The sequence below is a fragment of the Macaca thibetana genome, chromosome 18 (assembly GCF_024542745.1).
Source record: "Macaca thibetana thibetana isolate TM-01 chromosome 18, ASM2454274v1, whole genome shotgun sequence".
In the NCBI taxonomy this organism is placed as follows: domain Eukaryota; kingdom Metazoa; phylum Chordata; class Mammalia; order Primates; family Cercopithecidae; genus Macaca; species Macaca thibetana.
The window spans coordinates 66,410,716-66,437,914 of record NC_065595.1 but is presented as its reverse complement, the minus strand read 5'-3'; the positions used below and the strand labels follow the sequence as shown (position 1 = coordinate 66,437,914).

At 41.4% G+C, this 27,199-nt stretch overlaps 1 protein-coding gene across 2 annotated transcripts in view; it reads left to right on the top strand.

Annotated features, from left to right (window-relative positions):
* Positions 1 to 27,199, top strand: part of LAMA1 (laminin subunit alpha 1) — a 165,800-nt gene that overhangs the window by 23,475 nt on the left and 115,126 nt on the right. For both annotated transcript variants that reach the window (XM_050767166.1, XM_050767164.1), the window contains exons 2-3: positions 15,938 to 16,108; positions 16,308 to 16,420. In XM_050767166.1, the coding sequence (XP_050623123.1) occupies positions 15,938 to 16,108; positions 16,308 to 16,420 (284 nt within the window). The remainder of the gene's footprint in view (positions 1 to 15,937; positions 16,109 to 16,307; positions 16,421 to 27,199) is intronic.

The window sequence follows — 27,199 nt, the reverse complement described above, 5'->3', positions numbered from 1 at the left end:
CACCACCCACATATTTTCTTGTCCTGTGCTGGAAAGGGTTTCAGTGCTTGCCTGGTGGAATCTCTAGACTATCTTAAAGCTTTTCTTTTACTAACAGCCATCAATGATTAAATTGCTTTAGTCCAAAACCCAAGAATTTGCTTTTGAAGGAGGGGGGCTATTCTCCCCTTAGTGTTTCTGCATCAAGCTGAAAGAGCTCCCTGCTTAGAGGAACTCAAGTCACCGTCCTTAAAAAAACTACTCCCAGGTGTTAGAGATCTCTTTATTAGAGTCATAAAATAGCTGCTTGGTTATTTTAAATAGTTCTCTTTGGAAATGAGCGTCCCATTTTACATTAAGCAGGCAAGACTTTGATGTATTTCATGTATTTAAGCCTTAGCTTTGATTTTTCAGTATTTAAACTTACTGAGAACACTGGTCTTTGAGACACAAAACGAGTTCATTTAGTAGTGGTTTAAAATAATTTTTAACTTATAACAAGTAACTGGAAACAGAGTTTCTTTAAGCAGGGTACTCCTGTTATGGGAACATGTTTGGTGGCAGGTTTCCCAGGGGAGAGGATCCAGGAATAAGGAAGTACTTATTTTACGGTGCCATTGCCACTTGCTGATGGCTCAGAAGCGGAGCTGAGGCCTCTTGGAACTATGTAGTATTGGGAATACATGTTCACATATGATTAATTTTCAAACACACCTACTTTATGACACCTGGCTATATTTGTATTGTTTTCTGGGGAAATAAAAGGTTTGAGTGAAGATGAATTTTGCCACAGTTTGTAAACAGCCTCCTGAACCTGTTGGGGATGCATTGCTCCAAATCATTTCAGTTTAATCCTTTAATCCTCCCCCCATCTCCACCCCTCACCTCTTTCCTATGTGTTCACAGCCCTCGGCATTCACAGAGAACATGTCCCTGAAAACACGCTGGAGCGTCAAATGCAAGAAATCAGATAATAATTATGTTTGAAGAGGGTAATTTTATTCCCCAGGAGAAATAAAATCTTGCTCAGGCAACAGGGGGTGCATTGAGGACCGGGGCTGGAGGCAGCTGCCGCCAGGCCCACCCCAGGTCACTGGGCCTTCGCCTGAGCTCTTGGCCTGGCTTGAGCCCATCACACTCACCTTCACAATCCATGTGGGCAAAAAGTCATGGGCCTTCTGGCTGCCTTATTCCAGGGATGCATGGGATCCTGGAAGAGGAGGTAGGGCAAGGAAACTAGCAGAGTCATCTCACCACCAAGTGGAAATCTTCCTCTGCCCTTAACTCCTTGCACCAGGGTTTTTTTTTTGTTTTTTTTTTTCCCCCCCCAGGCTGGAGTGCAGTGGCGTGATCTCGGCTCACTGCAATGTCCGCCTCCCAGGTTCAAGTGATTCTCCTGCCTCAACCTCCCGAGTAGCTGGGACTACAGGCGCTCCACCACACCCAGCTAATTTTTTGTATTTTGAGTAGAGATGAGGTTCACCATCATCTCCTGATGGTGGTCTCGAACTCCTGACCTCCAGTGATTCGCCTGCCTTGGCCTCCCAAAGTGCTGAGATTACAGGCGTGAGCCACCGCCCTGGCCCCTACCAGGGTTCTTTACCTTTATGGTCCCAATTAATCCCTTTGGCAAAGCTTGTGGACCTATTCTTAGCATAGTTTTTGTTGCTGTTTTTCTTTTAGACACAAAGTCTCACTCTGTCTCCCAGGCTGGAGTGCAGTGGTGAGATCATAGCTTTGCAGCCTCAAGCTCCTAGGCTCAAGCGATGCTCTTGCCTCAGCCTCCCCAGAAACTGAGATTACAGACGTGAGCCTCCGTGTCCAGCTTCTCGACTTATTTTTAAATGCATAAAGAATATATTAGACAGCAGGCACTGTGACTCACGCCTGTAATCTCAGCAGTTTTGGAGGCTGAGATGGAAGGATTGTTTGGGGCCAGGAGTCCGACCAGCCTGGGCAACATTGAGAGATTCTGTCTCCACCAGAAAAATAAATAAATAAAATAAAATTAACCCGGCATGGTGGCATGCACCCTAGCCCCAGGTACTCGGGAAGCTGAGGTGGGAGGATCGCTTGAGCGTGGGAGTTCGAGGTAGCAGTGAGCTGTGATTGCACCACTGCACTCCAGCCTGAGCAACACAGTAAAGACCAGTCTCCAAAAAATAAATAGTAATAATAATAAATAATTTTTAAAACAAAAAAAGAAAGCCAAGTACGTTAAAATTCAGTGTTACCCGTGCATGGCTAGCTCCTTCTTATTTTTTACATAACCCGTTCAATGTCACCTCCTGAGATGCCTTCCCTTGTCGGCTTACATGACAGTTAAAGGAGAGATTGTGATTTACAAATATGCAGTTAACTTACAGGGGCACAAGTACTCAGTGTTGCAAAGCCAACAGCAGCAAGAGCAATAAGATAAAATGAGAAAAAGGCAGGGAGGAAGGAGGAGAGGAAGGGAGGAAGGGAAGGGGGAACGGGGGAATCGTGCTGTGTGGCCATGCCTTGACGAGCCCCTGAGCTGAGCTGAGGCCAGCCTTTCCTTTAGGCCTCTCACCGTGCATACCTCTCTGGGCTAAGAGTGTTTCTTCTATTTCGAGGTATGTGCTTTTCATACCCAGTGACCCCTAAAGGCTAACCCACTTCTCTTCATAAACTTAAGAGAAATAGAGATCCAAATATATGAGCTATAATCATGAAAGTCTAATTATTTTTCAGGAAGCATAGTGACACCCACTGATAATATGAAAATAATAAGAGCAGTTATTTGTTGAGATCTTAATACATTGTATGAAACCCTTTACCTACATGATCTTGTTGATTGCTCACAAAAACGCCTGGGTGCCGTGCTTCTCATCGTTCAGACAGAGAGACTGGGAGGTAAAGCCCTTGGCCAAGGTCACACTGATGGCAGCCGGTAGACCTGGAATTCACACTGGGTACTGCCTGACGTGAAGCCTGTGTTCTTCCTCCTTACCAATGCCTTCTTTCCTAGACACTAGCGATTTCAGGGTTTGGATTCCAACAGAGTTGATATAAAATACATGATTAGAATCAACATTTCCATTTGAAACTGGACACACAGGTTAGACCCTCAACATGCCATATTTAAATAGAGCTTAGTGTCTTGAAATAATTCCACATGATGTAGGTTTACCCACATCCTGGAGAATGGGCCAGGGGAAGGAAGAGCTGTGCCATGGGCATCGGCTGGAAGCAAAGCCATCCTCCAGGATCCTCTGGCTTCCTGAGCCAAGATGGCGTGGAGCATCATCTGTTTCTCTTCCAACTCATCATATGGTGGGAGTTGTGCAGGAGCAACTTTCCTGCCGGTGCTCCACCCCTCATTCATCCATTCCTCTCCTGGAAAGTAGTGATGAAATCTGGCTCTTAAGAACTGGAAGGTTAACCTATGAAGGGATAGATTTAAAGACCTGATGAACTTTAATTTTACCTGCAATACCTCAACCAGGACTTGTTACTGCTACCAAAACTCCCAGTCATTGTGACACTTCTGTCAGCTTTCTAAAGTCATTATAGGACATTTTGTAGACCTTTCTTTTTTTAGATGAAAGGGTCAACTTCAATCCAAAGCACAAAGAAGCAAATAATAATATTTTTTCTCTCTATTTCTATTTGGTTCTTTTGTCCAAGAAGATCAAAGAATTACCAAATTATTTCTCTTCACCCTTGCACACACTGAATGGAGAAAAGTGTTTCTCTCCTCCTTTTTCAAGTAGTGAGAGAGATCATGGTGGGTCAATTTAGCTGGTAGTTTATTAAGGTAAAATAGTTTATTTTACCTTAATAGGTAGTTTATTAAGAATCACAGCATCTCAGGAAAAAAGTACTCATAGAGATATTCATTTAATAGCTAAGGAAATCGAGGCTCAGAATTTGACTTGCCCAAAGACACAGAGTCGGCAGCAGGCTCGGTCTAGATTTTAGGCTCTGGGTCCGGTGCACTTGTGTGGTCCATGAGGGAGAAGCAGAGGGATCTCCTTCCTTCGCTCACTCATTCTTCCACTCAGGCATTATCGGCATTCACGTGAGCCAGATGCTGACCTGGGACCGTTTTTGTTTTTATATTTTGGAAAAGGATAGTGGGGGAGAAGAATCCGGGAGAGACAGGCCAGTAAATTCATGATCTCTATATGAATGGTAAGCGCAATGGGGCATGCTGAGTTGAGGTAGAATGAAAGACATTCGCCTGGGTTTCAGGAAAGGTCTGGACTTGGCTGGAAGGATGAGTAGGGCATGAATGGATCTGTGAAAGGTACAAAGGGAGGGAAATCGAAATGGATCTAAAGAGCATGGAGAGGAGTCAATGAAAGAAGTTATATCTGTCCCTGTCTGAATGCATACACTTTTGTTTCTGCCTAGATGGTGCCTGACCATTTCTCTTACTCTAGAATGTCTTCTCAAATCTGTTTTCAAATATTGCTGCAGTTTTAATATTACACTTATCTACATCAGTGAGTAGAAGCTTCTCTTTTCTTCTTGGTTGTGAGAACCCTGGCGTCAGGAAAAGCTCAGTCATTCATCATAGTGCCCTGGGAGGTGCCTGGCACAATTCTCACCCGCTTTTTCTGATGCATATGTGTAAATCATAGATATGTTACTGAATAGGAATCCAGCCACCCTCCTAAAATTCATGTCATTAGAATACCTTAATCTTATTAACCTGGAATACTATGTTATTAGAATACCTTGGTATTATTATCCTGGAATATTATTAAATAGTTCTAGGATTTTTCACTGAATCATGCTATTTGTAGTTGTTAGAGGTGCTGTTTTTATTGCTGAGTCAGGTGACTACCAGGTTTCAAAGAAAGTGCTGATTAACAGGGTAGCTTCTTTCTAATACCAGACTTCTCTGATCAAATGATGGATGTTCACTTGGGCGAATGGGTAAAATTAAGAGTAAAATAAATGGAAAACAAAATGGGTTTGAATGTTTTTTAAAAATCACAAATTCCTCAATTTAGATTGAGAAGTTTAGAAACTTAAATTCCTCCTTTTCCAAATTTCTCCATAGATTGAATAAGTAGCTTTGTTTTTCAAAATAAAAACTCCCAACACCAGAAACCACCCTGATTATTCAACCATATAAAATATTCATATTCTCTTGTTTCATTCTGAGAAAAATGATCTGGAAATATTGCCCCAGATCCTGTAGCTAAGAATTGCAAATCTTTTTCTTTTCAGAACATCATGTTGATTTTGAGTATGGATCAAGCAAATACAACATTTTCTGAAACTCAAAAACTCTTTTGTTTTTCCAAAATGGAAAAAAAACCCTCACACTTCTCTTACATACAAATAAATTAAGACTTTGAACACTTGGCTTCTGAATCATTTGAAAAATATTGGCAAAAAGTTGTTGTAATGAGCCTCAGGCCTAGCCAACATTTTAGCTGCTTTAGTTTTAAGACAGGGAAGATATATTCTGCTGGGAAGAAACCCGAAAACCTCGAAAAATGAATTATTAAACTATCTGGAAGTGTCTCAGGTGTGGTAATTATGGTAGTAGCATTGTGGTCTGTCATCTTGGTTGCAATTTTTCACCTAATGTTTATAAGGGAATCTTCCAGTAGGTTAACACGGTCCTGAAATGCACTTCAAAAGGCCAAGTATACAGGAAAGTTTTAAAAACAATAACTACTAGTGAATGAGAAGGAATTTATTTAATGCTCGATGGAGTTGGGCTTTATAAATTTTTTAGCTGCTGGTTAAATCCACAATAGAGGAATGGTTCCATTGTGTGTCCTGAGTGGAAGAAAAAAAGTAGAAATTAGTATCACAGTAACAGTAACTAAAGTGAGTAACATTTCTCAACAAAAAACATGCAGACTAATTTATTAAGTCCTTGATGAAGTACTGGGAAAACTGTATCACACTACATAGCTACAGTCCTCATTCTACCCTTGATTGTTACGTGTAAAACCAAACATACCTTCTTGGTACTGTCCTGATCCTAATGCTCCTTCTCATTCTCTGATTTCCTATCCCACCTCCTGCTCAATGCTCATGTGGTTCCCCTTTATTGAAATATTTCAGTAGTCTGCAATGAGTCCGCAACCTCAGGGCCTTTAAAAAAAAAAAATCTGTTGGGAAATAAATACAAGATGGCCAAATAGGAACAGCTCCAGGCTACAGCTCCCAGCGTGACGGACACAGAAGACAGGTGATTTCTGCATTTCCAACTGAGTACCAGGTTCATCTCACTGGGACGTGTCAGACAGTGGGTGCAGGACAGCAGGTGCAGCCCACTGAGTGAGAGCCGAAGGAGGGTGAGGCATCGCCTCACCTGGGAAGTGCAAAGAGTAAGGGAATCCCCTTTCCTAGCCAAGGGCAACCTTGGCACACAGCACCTGGAAAATTGGGTCACTCCCGCCCTAATACTGTGCTTTTCCAAGGGTGTTAGCAAACAGCACACCAGGAGATTATATCCCGCGCCTGGCTTGGAGAGTCCCACGCCCACGAAACCTCCCTCATTGCTAGCACAGCAGTCTGAGACCTAACTGCAAGGCAGCAGCGAGGCTGGGAGAGGGGTGCCCGCCATTGCTGAGGCTTCAGTAGGTAAACAAAGGGGCCAGGAAGCTCGAACTGGGTGGAGCCCACCACAGCTCAAGGAGGCCTGCCTGCCTCTGTAGACTCCACCTCTGGGGACAGGGCATAGCCAAACAAAAGGCAGCAGAAACTGTTGCAGATTTAAATGTCCCTGTCTGACAGCTTTGAAGAGAGTAGTAGTTCTCCCAGCATGGAGTTTGAGATCTGAGAACGGACAGACTACCTGCTCAAGTGGGTCCCTGACCCCCAAGTAGCCTAACTGGGAGGCACCCCCCAGTAGGGGCAGACTGACACCTCACACGCTGGGTACCCCTCTGAGACAAAGCTTCTGGAGGAACAATCAGGCAACAACATTTGCTGTTCAGCAATATTCACTCTTCTGCAGCCTCCGCTGCTGATACCCAGGCAAACAGGATCTGGAGTGGACCTCCAGCAAACTCCAACAGATCTGCATCTGAGTGTCCTGACTCTTAGAAGGAAAACTAACAAACAGAAAAGACATCCACACCAAAACCCCATCTGTACGTCACCATCATCAAAGACCAAAAGTAGATAAAACCACAAAGTATGGGGTAAAACAGAGCAGAAAAGCTGAAAATTCTAAAAATCAGAGCACCTCTCCTCCTTCAAAGGAATACAGCTCCTCGCCAGCAACAGAACAAAGCTGGATGGAGAATGACTTTGATGAGTTGAGAGAAGAAGGCTTCAGACAATCAAACTTCTCCAAGCTAAAGGAAGAAGTTTGAACTCATCACAAAGAAGCTAAAAACCTTGAAAAAAGATTAGACAAATGGCTAACTAGAATAACCAATGTAGAGAAGTCCTTAAATGACCTGACAGAGCTGAAAACCATGGCATGAGAGCTACGTGACAAATGCATAAGCTTCAATAACTGATTCGATCAGCTGGAAGAAAGGATATCAGTGATTGAAGATCAAATGAATGAAATGAAGCGAGAAGAGAAGTTTAGAGAAAAAAGAGTAAAAAGAAATTAACAAAGCCTCCAAGAAATATGGGACTATGTGAAAAGACCAAATCTACTGATTTGGTGTACCTGAAAGTGATGGGGAGAGTGGAACCAAATTGGAAAACACTCTGCAGGATATTATCCAGGAGAACTTCCCCAACCTAGCAAGGCAGGTCAACATTCAACTTCAGGAAATACAGAGAACACCAGAAAGACACTCCTCGAGAAGAGCAACTCCAAGACACATAATTGTCAGATTCACCAAAGTTGAAATGAAGGAAAAAATGTTAAGGGCAGCCAGAGAGAAAGGTCGGGTTATCCACAGGGGGAAGCCCATCAGACTAACAGTGGATCTCTTGGCAGAAACTCTGCAAGTCAGAAGAGAGTGGGGGCCAATATTCAACATTCTTAAAGAAAAGAATTTTCAACCCAGAATTTCATATCCAGTCAAACTAAGTTTCATAAGTGAAGGAGAAACAAAATCCTTTCCAGATAAGCAAATGCTGAGAGATTTTGTCACCACCAGGCCTTCCCTACAAGAGCTTCTGAAGGAAGCACTAAACATGGAAAGAAACAACCGGTACCAGCTACTGCAAAAACATGCCAAAATGTAAAGACCATTGATGCTAGGAGGAAACTGCATCAACTAATGAGCAAAATAACCAGCTAACATCATGATGACAGGATCAAATTCACACATAACAATATTAAGCTTAAATGTAAATGTGCTAAATACTCCAATTAAAAGACACAGACTGGCAAATTGGATAAAGAGTCAAGACCCATGAGGGTGCTGTATTCAGGAGACCCATCTCACATGCAGAAACACACATAGACTCAAAATAAAGGGATGGAGGAAGATCTACCAAGTAAATGGAAAATAAGAAAAGGCAGGGGTTGCGATCCTAGTCTCTGATAAAACAGACTTTAAACCATCAAAGATCAGAAGAGACAAAGAAGGCCATTACATAATGGTAAAGGGATCAGTTCAACAAGAAGAGCTAACTATCCTAAATATATATGCACCCAATACAGGAGCACCCAGATTCATAAAGCAAGTCCTTAGAGACCTACAAAGAGACTTAGACTCCCATACAATAATAATGGGAGACTTTAACACCCCACTGTCAACATTAGACAGATCAACGAGACAGAAAGTTAACAAGGATATCCAGGAATTGAACTTAGCTCTGCACCAAGTGGACCTAATAGACATCTACAGAACTCTCCACCCCAAATCAACAGAATATACATTCTTCTCAGCACCACATCACACTTATTCCAAACTTGACCACATAGTTGGAAGTGAAGCACTCCTCAGCAAATGTAAAAGCACAGAAATTATAACAAACTGTCTCTCAGACCACAGTGCAAACTAGAACTCAGGATTAAGAAACTCACTCAAAACTGTTCAACTACATGGAAACTGAACAACCTGCTCCTGAATGACTATGGGGTAAATAACGAAATGAAGGCAGAAATAAAGATGTTCTTTGAAACCAATGAGAACAAAGATACAACATAGCAGAATCTCTGGGACACACTTAAAGTAGTGTGTAGGGAGAAATTTATAGCACTAAATGCCCACAAGAGAAATCAGGAAAGATCTAAAATTGACACCCTAACGTCACAATTAAAAGAACTAGAGAAGCAAGAGCAAACACATTCAAAAGCTAGCAGAAGGCAAGAAATAACTAAGATCAGAGCAGAGCTGAAGGAGATAGAGAGACACAAAAATCCCTTCAAAAAATCAATGAATCCAGGAGCTGATTTTTTGAAAAGATCAACAAAATTGATAGACTGCTAGCAAGACTAATAAAGAAGAAAAGAGAGAAGAATCAAATAGATGCAATAAAAAATGATAAAGCTGGTATCACCACCGACCCCACAGAAATACAAACTACCATCAGAGAATACTATAAACACCTCTATGCAAATAAACTAGAAAACCTAGAAGAAATGGATACATTCCTGGACACATACACCCTCCCAAGACTAAACCAGGAAGAAGTTGAATCTCTGAATAGACCAATAACAGTCTCTGAAATTGAGGCAATAATTAGTAGCCTACCAACCAAAAAAAGTCCAGGACCATACGGATTCACAGCCGAATTCTACCAGAGGTACAAGGAGGAGCTGGTACCATTCCTTCTGAAACTATTCCAATCAATAGAAAAAGAGGGAATCCTCCCTAAATCATTTTATGAGGCCAATATCATCCTGATATGAAAGGCTGGCAGAGACACAGCAAAAAAAGAGAATTTTAGACCAATATCCCTGATGAACATCAATGCAAAAATCCTCAGTAAAATACTGGCAAGCCAAATCCAGCAGCACATCAAAAAGCTTAACCACTGTGATTAAGTCGGCTTCATCCCTGGGATGTAAGGCTGCTTCAACATACGCAAATCCATAAATGTAATCCAGCATATAAACAGAACCAAGGACAAAAACCACACGATTATCTCAATAGATGCAGAAAAAGCTTTTGACAAAATTCAACAGCCCTTCATGCTAAAAACTCTCAATAAATTCGGTATTGATGGAACATATCTCAAAATAATAAGAGCTATTTATGACAAATCCACAGCCAGTATCATACTGAATGGGCAAAAACTGGAAAAATTCCCTTTGAAAACTGAAACAAGACAGGGATGCCCTCTCTCACCACTCCTATTCAACACAGTGTTGGAAGTTCTGGCCAGGGCAATCAGGCAGGAGAAAGAAAGAAAGGGTATTCAATTAGGAAAAGAAGAAGTCAAATTGTCCCTGTTTGCAGATGACATGATTGTATATTTAGAAAACCCCATCGTCTCAGCCCAAAATCTCCTTAAGCTGATAAGCAACCTCAGTAAAGTCTCAGGATACAAAATCAATGTGCAAAAATCACAAGCATTCCTATACACCGGTAACAGACAAACAGAGAGCCAAATCATGAGTAAACTCCCATTCACAATTGCTTCAAATAGAATAAAATATCTGGGGATCCAACTTACAAGGGATGTGAAGGACCTCTTCAAGGAGAACTACAAACCACTGCTCAACAAAATAAAAGAGGACACAAACAAATGGAAGAACATTCCATGCTCATGGATAGGAAGATTCAATATTGTGAAAATGGCCATACTGCCCATGGTAATTTATAGATTCAATGCCATCCCCGTTAAGCTACCAATGACTTTCTTCACAGAATTGAAAAAAACTACTTTAGAGTTCATATGGAACCAAAGAAGAACCCGCATTGCCAAGACAATCCGAAGCCAAAAGAACAAAGCTGGAGGCATCACGCTACCTGACTTCAAACTATACTACAAGTCTACAGTAACCAAAACAGCATGGTACTGGTACCAAAACAGAGACATAGACCAGTGGAACAGTACAGAGCCCTCAGAAATAATGCCACACATCTGATCTTTGAAAACCCTGAAAAAAAAAAAAGAAATGGGGAAAGGATTCCCTATTTAATAAATGGTGCTGGGAAAACTGGCTAACCATATGTAGAAAGCTGAAACTGGATCCCTTCCTTACACTTTATACAAAAATTAATTCAAGATGGATTAGAGACTTAAATGTTAGACCTAAAACTGTAAAAACCCTAGAAGAAAACCTACGCAATACCATTCAGGACACAGGCATCAGCAAGGACTTCATATGTAAAACACCAAAAGCCATGGCAACAAAAGCCAAAATTGACAAATGGGATCTAATTAAACTAAAGAGCTTCTGCACAGCGAAAGAAACTACCATCAGAGTGAACAGGCAACCTACAGAATGGGAGAAAATTTTTGCAATCTACTAATATCGAGCACCTATAAAGAACTCAAACAAATTTACAAGAAAAAACCCCATCAAAAAGTGGGTGAAGGATATGAACAGACACTTCTCAAAAGAAGACAGCCAACAGACACATGAAAAAATGCTCATCATCACTAACCATCAGAGAAATGCAAATCCAAACCACAATGAGATACCATCTCACACCAGTTAGAATGGCGATCATTAAAAAGTCAGGAAGCAACAGGTGCTGGAAAGGATGTGGAGAAATATGAATGCTTTTATGCTGTTGGTGGGACTGTAAACTAGTTTAACCAGTGTGGAAGACAGTGTGGCGATTCCTCAAGGATCTAGAACTAGAAATACCATTTGACCCAGCCATCCCATTACTGGGTATATACCCAAAGGACTATAAATCATGCTGCTGTAAAGACACATGCACACATATGTTTATTGGGGCACTATTCACAATAGCAAAGACTTGGAACCAACCCAAATGTCCATCAATGACAGACTGGATTAAGAAAATATGGCACATATACACCATGAAATACTACACAGCCATAGAAAGGATGAGTTCATGTCCTTTGTAGGGACATGGATGCCACTGGAAACCATCATTCTCAGCAAACTATCACAAGAGCAGAAAGCCAAACACTGCATGTTCTCAGTCATAGGTGGGAATTGAACAATGAGAACACTTGGACACAGGAAGGGGAACATCACACACTGGGGCCTATCATGGGATGGGGGGAGGGGGGAGGGATAGCATTAGGAGATATACCTCATGTAAATGATGAGTTAATGGGTGCAGCACACCAACATGGCACATGTATACATTTGTAACAAAGCTGCACGTTGTGCACATGTACACTAGAACTTAAAGTATAATAATAATAAAAAAAATTTTTTGTTTACCAGCCTGGGCAAAGAGAGTGAAGCCCCATCTCAAAAAAAAAAAAAAGATTATGTTTAAAATGTGCTTGCTCTAGTACACATTTCTAACCCCCCCCCACCCCCGCTTCTTTTTTTTGAGACAGAGTCTCTCTGTGTTGCCCAGGCTGGAGTGCAGTGGCATGATTTTGGCTCACTGCAACCTCCGCTTCTTAAGTTTAAGTGATTCTCCTGCCTTAGCCTCCTGAGTAGCTAGTATTACAGGCGTGCGCCACCACACCCCACTAATTTTTTTGTATTTTTAATAGAGATGGAGTTTCACCATGGTGGCCAGGCTGGTCTCGAACTCCTGACCTCAAGTGATCCACCCCACCTCGGCCTTCCAAAGTGCTGGGATTACAGGCGTGAGTCATCACACCTGGCCCCACCTAACCTTCTTTCATCTTCTTTCATCTTTGAACAGATGTGGTTCTTTGCAACAAAAGGATAGTGATTATAACTATGAAAAGGGAGTAAATATAATATGTAAGACATCACTTTTAGTGGAGATTTTTTTCCCAAATATTAGCTTATCTGAGAAGGAAGATTTAGTTTTAGTGAAAGACAACACAGATATTTTTATGAAATTAATTATTTGAAGGTTTTACTTGCATAGGCATGCTAATGAAGTATATTTCTTCTAAATATACTTTCAATAAAAAAAGCAATCTTTCTTTTTATTAAAAGTACATTTAGGGCCAGGCGCGGTGGCTCACCAGCACTTTGGGAGGCTGAGGCGGGTGGATCACTTGAGGTCAGGAGTTCGAGACCAGCCTGACCAACATGATGAAACCCCGTCTCTACTAAAAATAGAAAAATTAGCCGGGCGCGGTGGTGCGCGCATGTAATCCCAGCTACTCAGTAGGCTGAGGCAGGAGAATCGCTTGAACCTAGGAGGTGGAGGTTGAAGTGAGCCAAGATCCACTCCAGCCTGGGCGACAGAGTGAGACTCTGTCTCAAAAAAAAAAAAAAAAAAAAAAAATTTATATATATATATATAGAGAGAGAGAACAGCCAGATAAGAAACCTGTCCAGTGCAAAGAACTATCTGATGCTGATTATTATAACTGAGATATTATTCTCCAAAAACGGTTAAATTTATGTTCATGAGGTTTGAGCTGCTTTTCCTCAGTGGTTCAGGGCAAAGACTCCGGCAGAGATAGTGTGTGGGGCCCCCATGACTCCCTGGCCCCCTCCCCCTCCTCAATAACAAGACCCTGCAGTTACTCAGATTGGGAGGTAGTGGGGAGTTCTTTTGATGTCCTGCAACTGGTGGGGGTAAATAAGGAGAAAGTGGGAACATTCATTAAGTGGTGAGGTATTTGTTGTTAATCGAGAAATGCCTTGTGAAGTCAGTTCTTGTAACCTTGGTTTCTTTTTCTTGCTTGACTAGTCTGTGTGAAGGGAATGGATAAAGTTGATTGTACTGTAAATCTAAATGCATGTATGTAATACAGAACCAAAAAATGTCATTTTAGCTGTTTGGACAAAACACCATAGTTTAAAAGCATATCTTATTTTAAATGATGAGCTCATAAGAGAAATTTGAATCAGAATACTAGAATGTTATGGTCATAAAGGATGGAGGAAATTATTATTTATCTTAGTACCAAATAGAATAAATGTCAGCCCCTGCTACAGGTAAGTACCACAAATAAGAATGTATATGTTACTGTAGGAGCTCCATTATTACATAAAATATAACTGTCTAACTACTGCTTGATGCAAATAATAAATTGGGGAGCTACATGATTAAACATAATACCTCATCTGTTTCCTCATAAAGCATTTTTTTCTTAGTTTATATTAAGAAAAGAAGTCCCTTGACAGGGATATGATAAAAATAAGCATCTTTAAGTTAAAAATGAAAATAAATATATTAAACATAGTATATGATGTAAGTCCATGTTATGTTTCAAAATTAAGAATAATGCTTTAGAGTACAAATATTAAATAACCATTTTATCTTGAGAGGGTAAGGACTTATTGACAGGATGGGGTCCTTCTATTTGAGTAGAATCATTAATAGGTAGTTCTGTTTTATGTAAAAAGGTTTTGAAAGACTACCTAATTTTTTTTAAATAGATGCATGGTAAGTTTTTAGTGTAGCAAGTGTTAGAAAAAGAACCATTTTTGTTTTATAATTTAAAATTTAAAATATTTATAATGGAAAAGATCATTGAATGTATTAGGCAGTGCCTAAAAAATAACAATTGAAGCCATGAATTCCTTCTGTGTAACTAAAATTACACTGTGCTATTTTAAATTTCACTGAAAAATAAACATTTCAGTAATGGTATTTCTATATGGTTTTTACAAAGAAAAGATTTTATATTCTGTGATCTTTTAAGATCGAGTCGTAGTATGTTAGAGAAACGCCACTGAGCTGAGACCGTTGTAGTATGCTCTCAGCTCAGTGTCCATGCCTGGGGAACGTCTCTTCAACGTCGCATCACACCATCGTTTCTGTATCTTCGTAGAGTCTTCACTGCTGCTATCCCCTTTTACCAAGATAAAGTTAAGCCTCCAAAGAACCAAATGGAGGGACTTTTCTCACAGTCACCCGGAAATGATTTCCTGAATAGTTTGGACCTGGTACTGATCTTGGCTGCTTAAAGATAAAATCAGCTGAGACAAAGAAACTGTACAAAGGCGGAGATCAATAATGACTTGAAAAGCATTTTGAAAACTGGATCTTTGGGTTCTAAAATTTTATTCACCAAAGAAAACAGGAGTAAAGAAAGAGAAGAGAGAGAGACCAAAAAAAAAAAAAAAAATCCTAGATAATTATAGAAAAGACCTTGTAAATACTACCAGAGGCAACTGGACCAAAGTGAGGAGAGAATAAATGCCCTTCTTTCCAGTGATAGGTGTTTGAATTGCATTGATAAATATATGCATTGGTCATTTGCAACTTCCCCTAAAGCCTGTTTCACAACATTTTATTGTAAACGTTTTCAATCAGAAAAGCGGAAAGAATTGTACAGTGAACACCCATACTCTTGCCTTGATTTTTATTTATTTATTTTTTTGAGACTGAGTCTTGCTCTGTTGCCCAGGCTGGAGTGCAGTGGCACGATCTCCACAGCGGCTGAACTAATTTACACTCCCACCAAAAGTATATAAGCATCCCTTTTGTCCACAGCTTCTCCGGTATCTGTTTTTTGACTTTTTAGTAATAGACATTCTGACTAGTGTGAGATGGCATATCATTGGAAGTCAGCTTACTTTGTGATGCCTTTCGAAGTGGTTTGGAGACATAAGTATACTTTACTCCTAAACATTTCCCCATGTACATTGGTATTTGTTTATGATTCTTTTATTTTGTTTTTTTGAGGTAGAATGTACACGTACTAAGATACACAGATCTACCCAAATCTTAGGTGTACTCATTCTATGATTTTTCACAACTGCATCTGCCTGTGAAACCCAAAGCTTTATCGAGATATGAACATATTACCCTAGAAAGTTCCTCTGTCCTTTCATAGTCAATCCCTACCCCCTGCAACAATGTTTTGACTTTTCCCCATAGATGAATTTTGCTTCTCCTAGAATTTCATGTAACCATGCTGGTATCCTGTGTTTGTGTAAGGATTCCTTCATTCAGCACATAGACTTTCAGTCTCCTTTTGATTCACCTACCAAGTGGGATGGGGTAAGCTCATTCTCTGGATTTCAAGTGGCTCAGTTGATTTGGTGAATTTTCACTTTCAGGCCTGTTTCCTGCCATTCTCAATCTTGCCAGCAACGCTGACATCAGTACCAATGCCACCTGTGGCGAGAAGGGGCCCGAGATGTTCTGCAAACTTGTGGAGCATGTGCCGGGTCGGCCCGTCCGAAACCCACAGTGCCGGATCTGTGATGGCAACAGTGTGAACCCCAGAGGCAAGTGTCGCGCCTTCGTTTCTGAAGTTCCCGTGGGAATGTACACTTTGTGAAATGAGGACTGAGACTTCTATTAGGAAGCCATAAACATTGTGTTCACCTTCACTGCTCTTTGTTTCCACTAGCATTACGGTTTAGAACTTAAGAAATGTAAAGCAAGAGCTGAGAGGAATTCATGTTTTTTGTTTCCTTTTAACAGAACGCCATCCAATATCACATGCCATAGATGGCACCAATAACTGGTGGCAAAGTCCCAGCATTCAGAATGGGAGAGAGTATCACTGGGTCACAATCACTCTGGACTTAAGACAGGTAGGTCAGGCCAGCACCATCGAAGAGTGTCTATGGGCTGCTCAACTGTGGTCTTCCAATGACTTTTGGGAAAGTCTGGCTTCTTTCTGAACACATTTACATTCTGGTCTATTTTCCACCAAGTGAAGGCAAGTGGTATACAGAAGGAGTCCCTGGTGCCATTTCTTGTCACTTTTATCATTCCCAGGTGTCTTTGGGGAGATGGGTGAAATTGCTTCCTTGTGGTTGATGTTCTTTGAAGCTGTGTCAACAGGGCACACCCATCCATCTAGGATATGTCAGGCTGTTTGCTGGCTGCCGACAGATGCGTGGGGAGGGAGGGGGGAAAACACACGTATTTCCTAACTTTTAGCTTACTGTCTTGCTAATGTCTTTGCGCAAGTTATTCTATAAGGATTATATAAGGCTAGAAGAAAACAAAACAAGACAGTGTTAAACCTCTTGACTGTGTCTCCCCTGCCAGATGCAGTCTGTCTGGGCCAGGTAAGCTGGAGTTGCCCAATACTAACTTAAGCAGCGCCTTCAGCATGAGTGAGGAAAGGGAAGGTATGATTGGCTCCAGCCACACTTGCATCCTCTTCCCTTGCTTGAAGGCCACATAGGAGGATGCGAAGAAATATGAGATGAGCCCCAGTTGCCCTGATGTTCCTGGGAAAGGAAAGGAGAGGAGAGGAGAGGAGAAGGGAGGGGAGGGGAGGGGAGGGGAGAAGAGAGATGGCAGGTGTTCTGGAGCTGTTAGCAGGTGTTTTGGAGCCATTGTCCTGGTTCTGATTTGAGCTTTTCAGAAAAGCCATCGCATTAATTCTTATTTATTTCCATTCTCTTGTGTTAGAACTCATAAATTTCATGTAAAATATGAGATTGGTTAAGAGAGGCAAATAATTGTAATGTGCATTGTAGGATTTACATAGGAATTATGGAGATTTAATGACAATCATAATTCTTTGAATAAGTGATAGTTTTAAAATGTGCAGGGTTTTTTTTGAAACAAAGTCTCGCTCTGACACCCAGGCTGGAGTGCAGTGGCGTGATCTCGGCACACTGCAACTTCTGTCTCCTGGGTTCAAGCGATTCTCCTGCCTCAGCCTCCCAAGTAGCTGGGACTACAAGCTCCTGTCGCCACGCCCGGTTAATTTTTTTGTATTTTTAGTAGACGGGGTTTCACCATGTTGGCCAGGATGGTCTCATCTCTGGACCTTGTGATCCGCCCGCCTCGGCCTCCCAAAGTGCTGGGATTACAGGTGTGAGCCACCATGCCTGGCCAAATGTGCAGGATTTTAACATGACAAGGTGATACTTCATATATTGATGTACAAGGAACTTGTGTTCTGTAATAATTACGGCAAATAAGGTAGCAAGATGTGCAGCTCAGAAGACATTTTCCAAGTTCAGGTTCACAGTATTATGAAAGTAAAATAACACTTTTAATAGCTTTCAGGTGTAGGACATGAATTAATGTGACACTCCTTAATATTTTCAAATCCCCCTAAAGAAAAAAGAAAATAGCTTCTTTTTTCTTTTCTTTTTTTTTTTCTTTTTTTGAGACGGAGTTTCGCTGTTGTTACCCAGGCTGGAGTGTAATGGCTCGATCTTGACTCACTGCAACCTCCACCTCCCGGGTTCAAGCGATTCTCCTGAGTAGCTGGGATTACAGGTATGTGGTCTCGAACTCCTGATCTCAGGTGATCCACCTGCCTCGGCTTCCCAAAGTGCTGGAGTTAGAGGCATGAGCACCACGCCCAGCCAAGAGCTTCTTTTTTACCTTGGCCTTTGTGTTTATCTCAGTCGTAAGAATGGTTCTCTGGAAGATTTTGGTTTTTCCCATCACCTTTCTAACGTATTTTCCTTTTTCTAAAGGAAAAAGTAAAACTGTGTTCATTATTAGGAATGTGGTATTACATGAGTTTGGCCAAATTAAGACCTGGATATTTTACATAGAGATTTCAAACCTCTGTAAGTCCATCCTTTGTCTTGAAATTTGTCATGCTTGACTTCATCCTGAAGGGATGGACTAAGTTAGTCTGAGGAATTCCAGAAGGCAGTCTCCATTTTAGATGTTTAAGGCATTTTTAAAAAATAAACATACACATGTAGTTACAGACTGCTTTAGGTAATTTTTAGTGTTTTAGGGTAGGCTTTTAAAATAAGATCACTTAAAATAAGTAGTATTCAGAAATTTCTTTACCATTTACACAGTATAAAAATTCTGCTTGTGCTTTGTTGTTGTTGTTTTTAAACAAAGCACATTATGCTTATATCTGATCAAGTCTTTCTCAGATTTTTTTATTTATTGAGCCTTTTTATTACAAATACTTTTGAATATGTAGAAAGCATATTGCAGTGAATTCTCCTGGAGAAATCATGGACTGCTGTCTAGTACATTACAGACTAGGTGTTCTTGGTTCTCAGCTGAGAGACTACATCAGGGCACTGGTCCCGAGACCTTCAGGATAAGGATGGAGGAAATACAGAAGCAGTTCCATTTGTGTATTAACTGTTGGGTTTTGGTGGCGTGATTTGGTGGAGATGCATGAAGTGTGGTAGGGTGATATATACAAAGTGAAATGTGATAGCATGAAGGATGTAGAGTACCTAACAAACTCCTCACGTTTAATAAACCTGAGTTTTTTTCCCTCTGTCATATTTCTAATACGCAAATTACTTTAGATTCCCAAAGATCTTCAGATATCACCAAGGGAAATGTTAAACAAGGGCTTAATAGAATCTAATCACAGTTAGCTAACAGGATTAAGGAGTGCAGTTATGCAGATTTTGAGAAATTCATAAGTCAATAATTATTCTGTTTTTTCTGATTAGGAAATTAAGATGGAATCATCATAGAAAAATGGAAGATACAGATAAGCGTAAACGGGCAGAAACACATCTCTTCACCTTGTAGCAATGGCTAATTGGTATCTTGGAATATTGACTGTGTCATTTGCCTACAATTCTATGCATTTAATAATGCTATGACAGTACTATTATGTATTACATACTTACTGCGCCAGACATTGTGCTATGCACTTGATGAGGATTATGTCATTGAATTCTCATAATCGCCTATGAGTTGGCTCCTGTTATTATCCCCTTTAGACAGATGACAAAACTGAGACTTAGAGAGTTTAAAGAGGCCTGCTCAAGGGTGGGACTCACTGAAGCTTAAGAGCCTGGACTCTGCATCATTGCACCACTCTGACCGTCCAGCTGAGACAGATGATGTGATATATAAATTCGTGTTTGAATGTTTTATGTAATTTTATATCATGAGCATTTCCCAGTATAACTAAAACTCAAGATTAATAATTGTTAAAGCTGTATTAATAGTTTCTATATATATGGCTTACCCATCATTTGCCCAAGAATCCTCAGGCCTAACATTTTGGTGCTTTTTCTGTTATGGGTGATAACTTGAGCTGTCGATGAAAAAAGGTTCATTTCGTACATATACCCATGAAATAATGCAGTGAATATCAATCACGTTTGAGGTTTATATGACAAATTTATGGTTAATTTTGTTTTGAGCATCTTTTGAAAGAGAAATGTTATTAACAGCTACACATATAGGAACTTATAGATATGAATTATAGACTATTCGGCATTTTTTTCCTCATCCGTATTATTTCATCTGCTTTTCCCAACAGTTCTGGAATGCGAATGATCTCCTCTTTACAGGTACAAAAAATCACAGCACAGAGCAAGCAGGTCACAGGCTTGCCCAGGGCCTATGGCTGCACGTGCTCAGGCTAGGCCTGGAAACCAGGACCTCTGGTTCCCTCTACACCATGCTACGCTGTCGCCTTGTCTTTGGTCTCCAATTATTGTTTTCCTTTGTTCTGACTTTATGGGGTGACTGGCAAGAGCTCTTGCAATTCTCTCCTGATGTTGGGAGTGTTCAGATTCTATCCCCTTCCCTCTTCTGTTTGCCTACTCAGTAGGGTCCTCTCCCCCATGAATCCAGTAGGGTATTGACACTTTCTTCATGCTTTTGCAGTGGCTGATAGAATTGGGTGCTACCTAGCCTTTTTTTTTTTTTTTTACGAAGAAGGAGGAAAATAAATCAGTATCTTCTCTTTTCCTTAAAAAGCTTTTAAACCCAGAGAACATTTCACTGGGAGTGAGGGTCAGATGTGTGAGTAAAACTGTGTAATGGTCTTTTAGAAGATAAGATCTGTTTTGTAAAGCAGGAAAGTTCCCTATGGCATTGAAAATAAAGCTGCCTTTTGGAGCCGTGCTTTATTTTATGTGTAGGTTTAATTAGGAAGTAGCACTTTGTTGTGGGAACATAATCACAGAGGGGCCTTTGTTTTATGCAAACCTTTAGACAAGAGCTGCTTGTTTGCTGGGTTTTGTAAAACCTCATTAATTCAGATGTCAGTTGTTTTCTTCCCCCAAATTTCTGAAAAATTGACCAGTACTAGGTGAGGTTTATTATTATATCATTCAAATATAAAGTGTTTATTAAGCACATCGACAAGGTCAACAAGAAAATAGGCAAATTTCACATTCTTAAGATAAAATCTTTAAAGATTTTTATTGCAAGAATTGCATGTAAGTTGGAGCGTCTCATTACAAGTGAATTTTGGCTGTTCCTGAAAAGAGGTTAGGCAGAAACCCTTCCTAGAAGCACTCAGATAGAAATTACTTTTACTGTATGCTTGTTTGTACTCTAATGATTCTATTCCAGTTTCTATTACTTCATACTTGCCTCCACCAATTTCAGATATTAAGGTTTCTTGATTTGCTTGGTAAAATAAATAGATTGGAAGAAATCTTAAGCTCATCATTATGATTTGGAAGGAAGCCACCCTAAATTCCTGCCCTTCAGACATTTTTATCTTTGTTGTCATGTTCTCTGTGAAGCTGCTAGCCTCAGAAATAGGTCTTTCTTTCGTTTTCACATTTTCATTGCCTCGTTTTATTTTCTCATGCATAGCTTCTCTGCTGGTTATCTATTGTGGAAGAAATCACTGTGAAACTTTATGGCTTAAAACAGCAACATTCATTTTATACCTTTCCTGATTTCAGTGGGGTCAGGATTTCGGAAAAGCCTGAGTGGATATGTCTAAGGCTGCAGACCATGGGGGCTAAAGTTGGAGCAGCTTAGGGAAGAGGGTCTCTGGGGCAGCTGGAAGAGGGGGTTTGGGGAACCTGGGGAAGAGGGTGCTGGAGCAGCTGGGAGAAGGTCCCCGGGGCAGCTGGAGGCTATGTTCATGAGGGTTCAGGGCTTCTCTGTGTGGTCTTTCCACATGGACGCCAGAGCTTCCTCACAGCATGGCGGCCTTAAGGCAGCTGGCTTATAGGGCAGCTTGGGGCAGGAGGCAGAAGTTGTGTCGCCTCTTAGACCTGGTCTCCAGTCACACAGTGCCAGTTTCCCTGTGCTCTATGAGACACCCAGTCACTCAGGTTGGCAGAGATTCAAGTTGGGAAAGATAGACCAGCCTCACCCGTCAACCGGAGGAGGGGTGAAGAATTTGAGGCCTGTTTTAAAACTACTACTACCTTAGCCTTCTGAAAGGGTCTTTCTCTGGAAGGCTTTAATCTTTGCAGCCTTGCATATCTTATCTTGTAGGGGCCGCACCCCTGTCTTTAGGTGAGGTGAAGAGCTTATAGGAACTAAACAGGAATGCAGATACTGTTCTTTTCACAGTAAGTGAGCTGAGTAAGTGAAAACAATTGAGGCCAGGCTTTAGGAACAAGATGGAGTTTTGTTTCTTGTTAAGATTTATATTTAAGCTTTCGCACTTATGTATTATTGGTAGGGTTTGCCAAATAGTTCAGGATAACCATTTTGCCATTTGGCAGAGCTCAGTTCTCTTTAGATTTTGAGCTGCCAAGGTTTGGCCGCACACTTTCAGTGTTTCTACCCAGCAGGACTTCTTGCATTGGGCCTGGGAGGATTCAGGGAAATCCGTGAAGACGGTTTTGCAGGATTGGATCACAATATGCTTTTCATATCCCCAACTGTTTTGGCATCAAAGTAAAGATTTTTGTATATTTATGGGAAAAGAGGGAAGTCCGTTCTGAAATTATTTCTTCCTGTTATATTGAAGCTGAAAAAAAAAGGGATAAGTTTTAATTTCTCAAGAAATTTTTCTTTGAAAAATATAGTGCAGTTTGGTGTCCATTCTAGCTTTTTCTTTTCTTTTTATGTATTGACTTAGCTTCTACTCAGATTGTAGCATTTCCATCTTTAAAAACAGAGCTGTAACAACATTTTTTTTAAAATGGCTTATAAAAACCTCAGCTAGATCTCAAAATATCTCTTGTGTTTTTAATGTCTTCAGTGGACCTTTTCTCTACACAGAACTTCCTTTATTTTGATGTACTGGTAACATATAATAGCAGAAACTTTTTAAACTGTAGAAAAATGTAAGAAAAAAGTTATTTTAAAAAATCCCCTGTGATTCTTACAACCAGGGGTGACCTTTTGCTCCATTGCATCATATCTGAGAACACTGAATATATTTAAGAAATCACGGAATCTCTGCCTTGTGCATACTGGGATCTCAGGATTCGTCGATGAACAAGACAATGATCAGATCCACGTTAAGCCCTTAGTGCAGAGAAAGTGCACAACACATGGTCGGTTCCTTCACTACGTTGGTTATTAGCAGTGATGAGCAGGTCACTTTCATTGCGTGTTTAAGGCAGGCCCCGGGTCTCAAGGGCCTTCTGGTCTGGTGGGACTCAAGGGCCTTTTGTAGCTGGGACTACAGGCGTGTGCCACCAATTAACCATACCTGGCTAATTTTTTTGTATTTTTAGTAGAGACGAGGTTTCACCCTGTTAGCCAGGATGGTCTTGATCTCCTGACCTTGTGATCCACCCGCCTTGGCCCTCCAAGGTGCTGGGATTACAGGCGTAAGCCACCGCACCTGGCCTTGGCTATTCTTTATCACCCTTTTAAGAGCAAGTGACTGATCCAGTGCAGTTTCAACAGTTTCTAAGACCTTTTCCTCCATAGTATTTACAAGACTATCATGAGAATTGTCAATATAATTTAAGAATTTTTACTTTACCTACTATTTAATGGTATGTAATCAGAAGATATTTATCTGTGTTCTCCATATGACAGAAGCACAAAAAAATGCCAGTTAAATAACCACTTAGTAGGTCTCCATTGGGATGAACAATATTTAGGATCATTTACAACTTTATCCAGTCTTGTATCAGTCTTATAGACTGAGCCAGGCAAGAAACGGGGCTGCCTGAGGTCACTGTGCTGTTCAGGAAATGCCACCAAGGAGAAAGCATTGTGTAAACAGTGGTAAAGCCCTGAGTTTGGGGCTCTGATTTTGTATTTTGTGAAGTATCATCATGCCTTGCCAGAGCTCAGAAAGAATGTGACCGAAATCAGGTCATGAGAAAGATAAGATTTCAAACATCCCCTCGGAGCTGTTTGCTTGACCTCCGCTGACTTAATTGGTTTCTATGGAGTTGGCCCCTGCCTAGAAATACTACATTCCTACTCATTTGCAACTTAGACAGCTCAGTCTTTCACAAGGTTGAATCTTCATACCATTCACTTTTCATCTCTTTTTTTTGGAGGGGGTAGTGTTGTAAAATATGCATAACATAAAATTTACCATTGTAACCTTTTTTTGTATAAAAATGGCATATTCTTTATTTTGCATACTTTAATTTCAGAACAAAATAAACAAAAAAAATTTACAATACACACCATCCAATCATGCTGTCAGAGTAGGGAGGGAATGGGGGCTTGACACCTTGTTTCTTGCCTTCAACACAAGGACGGGAGAGAGAAAAAAACACTAGACATCAGCAGGGGGAGCCAGATGGGACGGGGCACTCGAGGCTGCCGTGGGAGCCATTTTAACCATTTTTAAGTGTACAGTTTGGTGACATTAAGTATATTGTGCAACCATCACCACCATCCATCCCCAGAACTTTTTCATCTTCCCAAATGGAAACTATTTACTCCTTAAACACCAACTCCATGTTCCTCTCTTCCCCCAGCCCTGGGTAGCCTCCATTCACCTTTTGTCTATGAATTTGATTACTCTGGGTAATCAAGCTTACATAAGTGGAATCGTACTCTGTTTGTCCTTTTGTCTGGCTTATTTCACTTAGCATACATAATGTCCTCAAGGTTTATCTATGTTGTAGCATGTATTACAATGTCCTTTCTTTTTAAGACTGAGTAATATTCCATTGTATGCATAGACCACACTCTGTTCAGCCATCCATCCATTGATGGACACTTGGGCTGCTTCCGCCTTTTAGCTATTGTGAATAATGCTGCTGTGAACATTGGTGTGTGTGTGCGTTTGAGTCCCTGCTTTCCATTCTTCTGGATGTGTACCTGGAAGAGGAATTTCTGCGTCATATTGTAATTCTATGCTTAATTTTTTGAGGAGCCACTGTACTGTTTTCCGTAGTACCCGCACCATTTTACATTCCCACTGCATGTTTTAAAAAAATAAACAAAAGCCTTCCTATATATTATGTATCCTACATATTTGGATATTCTCTTTTAAAAATAAGCTTTAAATATGATGATTTGTCAGTTAGATACTCAATGAAGTTAGATGTGTCTAAAGAAAAAGGAGAATCTTCAAGTAGAATATAGACCAAAGATCCATATCAAAAGTGAAATTTTACACACACACAAAATAATACTTTCTCATCTCTCTGGTGCTGAAACTATCAACGATTCGGCTGGATTTAGTGCCCGAAGGAAAGAACACATAATTATTGTTTCTGGGTGTTGTAAATGTATAACTGATAGGTTAATGTTTAATGGAGTTCGTTAAGTACGGATTTGCACAGCTTTTCTGGGCAGTATCACCTGTTGGATTTTCGAGGCTTAATGATTAAGGGCCCCTTTTACTGTCATTGGGTGTGATACCCGTGTGTTTTCTCATAATAAGGCATAAGAAGAAGGGATGCAAGCTGTAAGCTCTTCACCATCGCTCCATCAACTGGGGCAAAACCAGGTCAATGTGAGGACTAGGAGAAGAGGTGAAAAGAAGTTGAGTTTTTAGCCAGAAATTCTCTGGGACGGAGGCAAGAGGGGGGAGGTGTGGGCTTTGGGGCTACGTGGGAGAGAACTCTGCACTCTTCCTACAGTGGAGAGAGGGATCTGATCAGAGCTGGAAGGCCCTGCTTGGCCTCTTTGTGTTTTCCTTCTCACTCACGTTTCGACCTTTTAGAAAACCCCGTAAGACCCATTCTTTTCTCTCTGCTCTGGTCTCTTGGTGTTTACAGTCAGCACCACCATCTCTCATGATTTCCAGGCACCAACATCCAATTATGTGACCTTCAGCCCTGGTGACCCCGTAGCTCCTTGGTTTCAGGTCCTGGATGGTCTAAGGGTTTTACCACGGTGCACAAAGATCTGCGTGCTGGCCCATGGTCCTGACCAGGCCCCCGCTGGCTCTCTCCTGCCGTCTCTGCACTCCTTCCTCTGTGCTCTGCCCTCAGGGTTCCACTCTGTCCTTCTTCACCTTCGCTCCAGTTACCTGGACATCTCCCATCTGGCTTCAGAGATACCTTCAGGGAAGCCTTCCCTGACTATCTGCCTTCTCCAGACTTAATGGGCCTTCCCCCAACACCCAGACACTCTCGTAGCCTCCGCCCTTCTCCCTAGTGACTTGGTCAGCCTCTGGCTTTCCCACCAGGGCATTGGGTCACATTGACCTTCCATCCGCTGCCATATTTGTGGCACCTGGCGTAGTCCCTGTGACAAAGCAGATGCTCAGTTAATGATGACTGGACGAAGCTGCAGTGAAAAATTGTTAGTGGGTGTCCCTTGTCCCCAGTCTCCTGTGTCCCTGTGGAGTGTTCCTTTGCTCACCCCTCCCCCACCTGTCCTCAAGGGAGGAGCAGTCATTGTCCTCACTCGGGGACAGCTGACTCTCTCCCCCAGGGCATGTGTGCGCTCTTCTTTTCCTGTGCAGGCTGTTCTCCGATGCACAGGTTCTGGCCCACAGGACAGAGCTTCCAGGGTGGATCCACAAGCACCCACTCAGGCTGTGACACAGGAGGGAGTGTGTTGAGCAGGCCTCTGCTGCGCCCATCTACACCACATCCTCCGGTTTGCTTTTTTCTGGAATATTGCAAACTGCTTTTTCCAATCTTCATGACAGATTTCTGAGCCTACTTCCACAGCCAGAAGAGGAAGGCAGGGATGCCATTCATTGCCACCACCGTCCCAACATGAACAAATGGGGAACTGCATTTTGGAGAAAAGCCTAGTGTGATTTCAAAGGCGAAGATACTCCTAGGTGAAAACTCAATAGTTCCGGCCAAGGGAATGGTTAGGAGTTGGGGAATAGAAAAGGTGCTTTTTGGATTTCTCAGGTCTGAAAATGGCCTATAACTGCATTTCACAAGTGGGTTTATATCATTCCAGGGGCACTTGGCTGTCATGTGGATCTTACAAGGTGGGGAAAATAAATGAAGATCCCCACCAAGAGCATTTGGTGACATGTCTGGCTGTGGTTTTGAGGTAGTTCCAGCTAATTTTCCACAAATTTAGCAAAATCGCCAAGAACACTTGGTCAGCTTGAGCAATGGGAACAATTATAGGGAGAAATACATCGGGACTAGGAATGGAAACCAACCTCTTACTTGTCTGTTCTGTTTCTTAGATAAAGCGGTTCAGCACCTTTTGCGGGGGATGAGGGACAGGGTCTCGCTCTGTCACCCAGGCTGGAGTGCAGCGGCACCATCACGGCTCACCGCAGCCTTGACTCCCCAGGCTCAAGTGATCCTCCCACTTCAGCCTCTCCATGACTGGGACTATAGGCATGCGCC